The sequence below is a fragment of the Elgaria multicarinata genome, chromosome 15 (assembly GCF_023053635.1).
Source record: "Elgaria multicarinata webbii isolate HBS135686 ecotype San Diego chromosome 15, rElgMul1.1.pri, whole genome shotgun sequence".
Lineage (NCBI taxonomy): Eukaryota > Metazoa > Chordata > Lepidosauria > Squamata > Anguidae > Elgaria > Elgaria multicarinata.
The window spans coordinates 5,298,286-5,307,797 of record NC_086185.1 but is presented as its reverse complement, the minus strand read 5'-3'; the positions used below and the strand labels follow the sequence as shown (position 1 = coordinate 5,307,797).

Here is a 9,512-nt window from a genome sequence, read left to right as displayed (position 1 = left end):
ACAGAAAACTTGTGCTATTTCTTTGGTTGGAAAACAAGCAAAACAAAAGATACATGAGCCTCTCTTTCCAGTTCTTGGATGAGGATAAATCATGGCCAAACAGAGGACACACCGTTCATTTCAGAGTACCAAAATCTCTTGCCATCAAAATAGCAAAGTTGCTTTTTCAAAACTTGCATAAGGAAGGGGGGGGAAGAACCCCAAGGAAATCCTTCCTCCCCTTGACGTTGATTTTTAAAAATGCAAAGCAAACCAGTGTCCTCTTTGAAAAAAGAGAGAAAGAGATGGCGGGGCAGGACAGGGAGGCGGAACGAAGGTCTTGCATCCGTTTCTCACGAGCGTGATGGCTTCCCAAATACTCGTTCTGTCTCAGAGAGCATTGTTCACTTGACAGCCACGTGCTGGGGTTATAATCTTTGCATTTGAAGTCTCCTGAGATGGCAATGCCCTGCAAAATTCGCCATGGTGCCCCCTGCCTTCACGCGAGAGGTATGACCATTCTCGAGCCGTTTGTAGGATATCAGCATTGGCAGATCCAGAGTGTCAAGCTGTAAAAAAAACAGAAATGTGAGGGGGGTGGGGGAGGGGGAAAAAGGCAGAAATTTAGCCAAGTTTCTGTTGTCAATGTATGGGGAGTCGGGGTGTGGTGAAGCACCATTCTGAAAGTCTTAGATTTAGCTTGGAGGAAAAGAAGAACATGATTTTAAGAGGAGAATAACAATGCCAAACCAGGTTTGTAATGGAGTAGAGAAATGGTTGAGTTTTCACAAGGGATCTCCGTTGCTAGGAAATTCAGTTCTTTTTCGGCTCAATGGAGTTGTGAGGTGGGTGTGACTTGCTTTGAGTCTGTGAACAGAGTTGCCGGGTGTTCCCAGAATCATGGAAACTATTTGTGTGGGGTTTTGGGGGGATGGTTTACTCAACTTGCTCAAATTTCTGGGCAGTTTGAGCAAATTAATGCCAAATTTGTGGCCATTATGCAAGTTCGGCTGTAATTTGCATAATTTGCATAAAAATTCGCACACATTGCAGAAACTCTCCCCCTCCTGTTTTAAAATTTGCAGAAAATTTGCAAACTATCCCAAATGGCAGATCAAGTCGGGTGTTCCAATGGGAACCAAAACAAAATCCGAGGCCACAGCTAGGAAAATTAATTGAATTCCACCCCCACCCCCACCCCCGACACAAAATGGAGTTCTCTAACATCTCTAGTTTCCAGATGTGCTATAAAAATACTCCTTCACACTGGAAGATTCTGGAATCAGAAATGGGAAGCTCCTTGGAAGGAAAGATGTCCTACAAATCAAATCCTCCTTTGTACTAGCAAATTGAAACATACCATTAACAGCACCATCCTATACCCACTCACGTGGAAGTCCCATTGAACTCAGTGGGGCTTACTTCTGAGTTGACATGCCCAGCATTGCACTGTAAATAGCAAAGGAGTTTGGTTCATCCCATTCTGGACAAGAAGCAAAACTTTCATGTTTTGTGTCCTGTTCTCTCAGTGTGACTGCAATGACTGACGTTTGATTGTTTCACCTCCCTCCACCCTTAGTCCAATATCTGGACTTGGTTTGCATTGGGAAACTGTGCATCTGATGAGATGGGAATATTGAATTGCACACATTACAAGGTCACAAGCAAAAGAGGAGGTGCAAAGCACCTGCTCTTCCTCTCCACAGAGATATGGAGCCTTTCTACATGAGGCTTTTATTGTACATTGGTGATTGCTTACTCATGGAAGTTTGTGGACCCTTTACATGACACCATCATTCTCTGGGGCTTCTCTTGTGCTTTGCAACCATTATCTCCCCACCCCACCCCAAACAAGGAAAGACTGTTATTATTTAGAATTGGCAGAATGAGAGTTTCGTGTAATTCTGCAATTCTGCTGTACTACAGTGCCATCTAGTGGCTGTGTAATGGAACACAGAGAAGGGCAGAGAAAGGAATTTCGGGGTTGGGGGGAGAACGCATGTATAAGAGCCGATCCTGATCCTATAACGAATTTGGAAGCAGATAAAAGCCTCATGTAGAAATGCCCATTACATAACCAGTCAAACCAGCCCTACAAACTGAAGTTGTAATAACGTGCATGAAATAGACCCTTTCACATCTGCAGGGGGAGATTTTAACCTGGGATGTTAGTGGTTTGGCATTCTTTTCTCTCAATTACATATGGTAATTAAAACACTTTTAGAATCAAACATGTAGCAAAGAGTTGTGCATGATATGAAAAATGCACAGCATACATACAACAGCACACACAGGTATACCTTACGTTATCCTATGTTATTTGACATCAAGAAAGAATCAAACTACCTTAGTTTCAGTTCTATTCATACCAAGATCCTGCAAGTTTAATTCAGACAGATGGGCATGCAAGGAGGGGACAATGAAATTACGAATGCCTCACAGGTGCAAGGCCAGAATACCTGAAAATAAATGGAAGCCAAATACTTGTCGAAATGTTCATCACTTCTAGATTTGTTAAGAAATCAGCGCGGACTTCTCAACGCCTTGGACACAATTCATCAAGAACCTCCCATGTCCCATCAAAACAAACAGCTGTTACTGAAACGTGCATCCATGGTTTTTGGAGGATCGTGGCCATTACAGATTTGATTATTTTTCCTCAAACATATACCAGGGCTGGAAAACTTGCTTTTGAGAGAATGTGCCAAAATCACTTCTCGTTATGTGAAAATTTGAACTGGGCTATGGGGTCCTAGAAGGGGTGACGTTTCCGGATCTACCTCCCCTTGCATGCCCAACAAGCTGACAGATCCATGTTCCATATCCCCTCCTTGCACACTAGTAGAAAATGAACATCAGTGCTAATATCAATAACTCAAGTAATAAGGGTGGCAGCTGCGGCCAAACCTAGGCCAAGGAGCTCAGTTGGAGCAAGCTCCAAACCAAAAAAAGAAACTTCTCCAAGTCTGGGTGCATAATCCAACCCCAAAAATCGGTCCGTAGAAGTTCTTTCTCCTTATAGCAGGAGTAGGCTATGTGGTATGATGTATTATATTGTATTTAGTGTTGTTCCCCGCCTCGATCCAGAGGGAGAGGCAGGTAATAAATAAATACATTTATTATTATTATTATTACCGCCAGATGTTTGGGACTACAATTGCCATCTCTCACTGATTATTAGCTGTGTTGGCTGGGAGTTGCAGTCCCAAACACCTGGAGGGCACCATGCTTTCAAGAATCTTTCAAGATCTATTTCCAAATCCACAAATCCCCAACACAAAATACCTGATCACGAAAAGGGTCGTGGTAAGATGCCTTGTGGGTTTTACGGAAAGGCGTCCCACTGAGTGAACCAAAATTCCACTCCAAGCAAGTCCCGTCCAAACAGGACGGCATTGACTTGCAACATGAATTTGGATGGCAGCGTTTCAGAGCACTTAGGAACGTTTGGGGGGGAGGGGGCAAAGAAGCCGGCTTCCATTGGTCCAATGAAGAGGAGAGAGAAGCCACAGGTGGATTAAAGACGGGAAAACATGCAAAGCAGAGAAGCAAACCCAGCACCCTTCGTCCTTCCATTTCCAAACACCTCCAAAGCTCAGCCGAGATGGCCGCAAAGCTTCTGTCGAAACAAAAGCTTTGATGCTCTGGAGTCTGCCTAAGAGATCAGGCGAAAAAGATATCTTGCTTTTAAAAAAGAACTCCAATTCAGGGGGGAAAAAGAGGAAGCGACGACAGGTGTTGTACCTGATCCTGCCCGGCAAGGGCAGTTGCCGCCACCAGCAGCTGAGATTACAAGAACCACACATTAATTGATTTCAGGAATCACTTGGTTAATCCGCGCCTTCCAAGGCCCTAATTCTTGAGAACGGGATACCTGTTACAATACATTAGATTCGTCTGAGAACGTTCGTAAAAGGAGAGGTCGGTTTGGCACTGCATCGGTCACAGTCCTACTGGGAACTCTTTTCTGTAAATAGCGAGGCAAACACAGGACACGGCACATGAACATGCATTGAATGGACATGGCGAGGTTAGCAATGCAACAACAACATAAGAGGATGCTTAAAGGAAAAGGGGGAAACGCACAGTTAACAAACCAACAACGAACAAACAGCGCACAAAAGAAAGGCAGGCTTAATGTGTCAAGTGTTATATAGGGTGACCCTATGGAAAGGAGGACAGGGCTCCTGTATCTTTAACGGCTGTATTGAAAAGGGAATTTCAGCAGGTGTCATTTGTATATATGGAGAACCTGCTGAAATTCCCTCTTCATCACAACAGTTAAAGCTGCAGGTGCCCTGCCCTCTTTTAAACCTGGTCACTCTAGTATAGCTCCTGCACCTTTAACTGTTGTGATGAAGAGGGAATTTCACCAGGTTCTCCATATATACAAATGACACCTGCTGAAATTCCCTTTTCTATGCAACCGTTAAAGATACAGGAGCCCTATCCTCCTTTTCATAGGATCACCCTAGTGTTATACAAAAATTACCTTGCTGTTGATGATACCAGGACAGGTGCGCGCCATTCTTTTACATAGGCCCGCCCACTCATGGGAAAAGCCCCGCGCACTTTGCATTCTACTCCACCTCATGCTTGGGTGGGTGGAGCTTGCTGTTTCAAGAAGAGGGCCCGGAGTTACAGCTTCATGTGCTCTGCATGATGGTCAACAACGGACCATCCCTGCCACAGAAGCTATATACTTGTTCCGGTAGACCCAAGTTCCCTCTTAAATCTGGTTAATGAGTTCAGTGGGACTGTCTGCCCCAGGCTTCACGAGCCCTCTTCAGGCAAAGAAGGGAATAGCAGGGTGTGACATCGGCGGCTATGATTGGCCAGCGGTATGAAGCTTCTGGATTGGCTGGGCCTGGTATAAATACCGTTCTGTTTCATGTCAACAAAACACTACTTTGGGCATATTGGACTTGGCTCCACACCCTGAGATAATTTTTTAGGTCCTAAGAACCAACTGAAATAAATCATGCACATGGCTTGGAACGATGTCTTTTTCTTTTTTTCTTTTTAGGAAAAAAATGAATATAGGCAATATCTTACTTCTTTTAGTTTCTGCTCTTTCTGAAGATTATTACTTAGGGCTAGATTTATTTGTATTTTCAGTCTGATTTGCATTTCATTGACCAGCAGAATGCTATCCTTTTCAACTTTGTGAGGAGGGGAGATTTCTACACAAGACCACACACAATCGCAGTCTCTCCCAAACGGATGCCCTTCAGATGTGTCGGACTGCAACTCCCAGAATCCCCCAGCCAGTTGGCTGGGCGATTCTGGGAGCTGAAGTCTGACACATCTGAAGGGAACCAGATTGGGAACTCTGTCTGGGGGCTCATAGTCACTAGGGCAGGTCCAACATCCACAAACACCCAATGGACATATGGATGGATGCCATCGTCCCCAGTACACACCGTCAGTCCCTTAGTGACCAGGCCTTGGAGTCCTATGACCTACCTTTTCGTACCCTGGGCTTTCTTAACGATATAATATTAGCTGTGTTTTAACTGCCACTCAGAGCCGATAGTCATGTGCACATGTCTTATCACTCATCAAGCGATTGCTCAATAACATTCCATCCTAACCCCAGTGGAAGCCTTATTTTCATGCAGGAAAAGGCCACGGTAGAATCCTGAGGTGGTAGAGCTTGCTTTTTTTTTTTTTTTTTAACTTGGAACGTACCATAAGGGTCATCTAGTCCAACCCCCTGCTATGTGCAGGAAAACCAGTTAAACCATCCAGGAGAGGAGGCTGTCCAACCTCTTCTTCCAGAGATGGAGAACCCACAACCTCCATAGGTAGACTGTTCCGTTGTTGTATAGAACGTACAGTTATATTTAATGAAAATCTAGGTAACTGGAACTTATAACCATTACTTCAGGTCCTAATTTCTGTGGCCATGGAAAATAGTTCTTGACCATCTTCCATGTGGCATCCTTTCATGTACCTGAATGCTGGTAACATGTCTCCCCTCAGTCTTCCTTTCTCCTCCTGCTGCATAAGTGGACCAGCAGGCTTGTGTGAACTGACACTACTGTTAGCATAGGTGCCTCCATTTTCAAAAGGAAACTGTGAAGCAGCCATTAAGCAGCAAGCGAGGAGTCACGTACGCGAGAGTATCCTTGTGTCTGTCTTATCTAATGAAAACAAGAGCCTCAGCTCCAGTGCTTCGGTGCCAAAGTTAGCTTATAGTAGAGCAAAGAGATTGTTTAACATAGATTAGCTATGCTCCAGTGTTATGTTCTGATTGGCTCATGCTGCTACTGGGAACTGCCCTTTGCAGGCTTCAAATGCTGTACTGAATTCCCTGTTTTCTTTGTCTGACTGCTCACCTTCAAGAGACCAGAACTTGATTACTAATCAACAAAGCGCTTTTGAACCCTCTGTCGCTGGAAGTGTGGAGTCGTGCTTAGGGGCTGATTGGATCTCGTCCCTGGGTGAAGAACATTTATGTAACACTACCAAGGGGAAAAGGGAGCATCAGGCCTGAGGTGATGTGGAAGACGGTCCTATCTGCAGCACATGATCTATGGGTAGCTGTGAGGTGAAGTACTGTCTCAGATTCAAAGCCTGGGAGGCAACACATCAATTTCTGGATAGGCTAGCCTTTTCCAACCTTGGGTTGCCAGAGTTTGGTGGACTATGGCTCCCATGGTCCTCTCCCATTGGCCATGGGGCTCCCACATGGACCAAACAGTCAACATGTGAGGATCTGGATCTGCCCCTCGGCATCTGAGACTGTGGTCTCCTGCAAAAACAGAGGGGTTACGTGGAACAGATTGAGATGCCACCGGCACAGGAGCGGCAAATTGTGTGAAAAGGAAGGGCAATTAAAAAAAGGCCTTTTAAGAGGCTCGTGAATGTGCAAGGAGCTACATTATTTTGAAAAGGAAATGGCGAGAGACAGAGACGCGCATTATCAGAAGGTTACACACACTGAAAGAAAGAAGACCGGCTAAGCGATGAAGAGAAGAAAATCACCTTATTCACTCAGAGAAGCTGTGATTGCTGCAGGTTTGAGAGAGGACGAAGATAGTAGACGTTCCAGAGGAAGGAAGGCGCCTTGTTACCTGGTTCACAATGACACAAAAGAGAAGTGGGAAATTGCAGAGAGAGAGAGAGAGAGAGAGAGAGAGAGAAAATACAGAGAAAGCAGGAAAATGTCCGAATGAGCTTTCCATTCCAAAACACATCGTCACGCAGAAAGAGGCCGATAATAACAGCGGAGCGCACAGAATACGTTAAAGAGAGGAGCAGCGAGGGCAAAGCGGTTTTAAGATAGGAAGGCTTTGAGTACGGACAAGCAGCTCATGAATTTCCTTTGCCTTGAGACGGGGAATTCAACTCTTCTGGTTGACTCAGAACAGAGAAACTTATGGGGAGGTTCTGCACACATATAGTAAACAAGTCTAATATATTCATCTCTGTATTGCAACAAATGTAAATGTATTAGAATGTAAGCCTATGCGGCAGGGTTTTGCTATTTTATTGTTTCACTCTGTACAGCACCATGTACACTGATGGTGCTATATAAATAAATAATAATAGTATCTTGTTCCCAACACGGAGCAGCGACATGCATCTGGGTCGCCCATGGGCAGGGCACGGAGGCAAGCTGTCCTCTCTTGTTCCTAGTGATAGACTGCATCTGAACATGGAGGCTCCACTTGGTTCTCGTGGCCATCAGCCTCCGAGAGACTGATCTTGCTCCATGAAAGTATCTAATGCTTGTGAAAGCTGAACTAGTGACCCATTGTCGTATGGATTGTGAGTTGTTAATTATGTGTTACACAATGGAATACTTTGGGGTCTGCCCGGAGTCTACCATCGCATAAATTGCATTGGGTAACTCTGTGTTACAGTATTATGAGAAGGGGGTGGGAATCTCTTGTTCTCCATTGCATTCTACTCCATTGCAACTTTATAATTTTGTGTTATTCCTCTTCCCTCCCTTCCTCTTCTTCCTTTTGAGTCATATCTTTTAGACTGGAAGCCTTTTCACTGATCGGTAAAGTCAGTTTTGGCTGAAGGGCCAGGTAAAACTGCTTTAAATAAAGGGTGGTCAAATCCTTGCCCGCCAGATCTTTTGGGTTATAACTGCAAGCATCCCTCACCAGTGGCTACGTTGACTTGGGCAGATGGAAGGGGCAGGACGAAAACACCTGGGGGCCGTCAAGTTGCTTTCAATAAATAAAATAAATAAAATTAAGCTATAACATATTCCCTCCCTCCTGAGCTATGTATAATCAATATTTTATGTATTTTATAATTACTGTTGTTCCCCGCCTCGATCAGGATGGAGAGGCAGGTAAGAATTATTATTATTATTATTATTAACGACTAAGAAATCCCAAATCTTTAACCTTTCCCTAACCCAATAATGTTGCTTATGATTCTCTCTCTCTCTCTCTCTCTCTCTCTCTCTCTCTCTCCAATTCCTTTATTGAGAAGGGTTGTCCAGAAGTGTATGCCATATTCCAAGTGTGGGTGCATCATTCATTTAGACACATTGACCCTGAGACACAGTCTTGTTTTATATTTTTTATTTCCTGATAAAGTTGACCTAATACTTCTCATCTGCCCATAAGTACTGGGTGTTTCTCTTGAATAGGTGGTGTATAAATTTTATACACAAGACATTTGTTTCTCGGTTCTGTGAGCTCAAAGCCACAGCATTGTCTGTTTTTGAAGTAGAACTAAATAATTCCTTGAACAGTAAAAGTTCTCTCCCATTCCATTTTTAAGCACTTTATACTCCTTACAGGGTGCTTGCAAATGTATATAATTAGGGCCTCTGGAAGCACTTCACTATATTCGGTCCATGTGCACAAAATTCTCTCTAGGATCAAATTCCGGGAAAAGGGTTGCAAAGGTTAGCTATGCACAGCACTGATTGGCTAGAGCTTGTGACATGACGGACACTCCCTCCCCAGAGCAGGGATTATTAGGTTTTTCAGAGTGCTTTAGAAAATAATAATAATCAAGAGGACAAACATATGTTGAATTGAATGAATATGCACATTACGCTTCCACATTATTTTTCAGATGCCCTCAGACGAGGGAAGTATACATTTTGGCGCAGCTTTTTATTGGACTGGTATTCTAGCCTCAAAGTATTATGTTTTTTTTTAAAAAAAAAGCAACACAGAGAAATAAAGACCCCCGTGTTCTCAGTAATATTAAACACATTTCCACTACAAGCCACCTTGCCAAATTTGGGGTCTTGTAAGTCTCCATCTTTGGGCTTCTAGGGCTGCAAACTGATCAGAAAAAAGGGAGACTTTCATGCAGACCTTTCTACAGGATGGAGTTAATGGCTTTGGATTGACCTGTTGTTAAAGACAGAGGAGCATGGATCCGTAGAAGTTGGCAACCAAAAAGGCCAGAGTATAAGGAACTGGTCTACAAAGCACAGAATCAGCACACACATATATGAGGAGGGGGCCGGGGGTTAGAGAATGTTCTATCTGGTGGTGAAATTTGGCTGCACAACTACTTCAAGTATCCCCTTCAAGGGATTGCTT

At 43.9% G+C, this 9,512-nt stretch overlaps 1 protein-coding gene across 3 annotated transcripts in view; it reads right to left on the bottom strand.

The window, feature by feature from the left end:
• Positions 1–328: 328 nt before the first annotated feature.
• The window catches only part of ATP11C (ATPase phospholipid transporting 11C), an 81,113-nt gene continuing 71,929 nt past the window's right edge, over positions 329–9,512 (bottom strand). For 2 of the 3 annotated variants that reach the window (XM_063141962.1, XM_063141961.1), the window contains exon 29: positions 329–548. In XM_063141962.1, the coding sequence (XP_062998032.1) occupies positions 408–548 (141 nt within the window). In that variant the 3' untranslated portion in view covers positions 329–407. Of the gene's footprint in view, positions 549–3,853; positions 3,947–9,512 lie in introns of all 3 variants that reach the window. The other variant, XM_063141963.1, reaches the window with a different exon arrangement.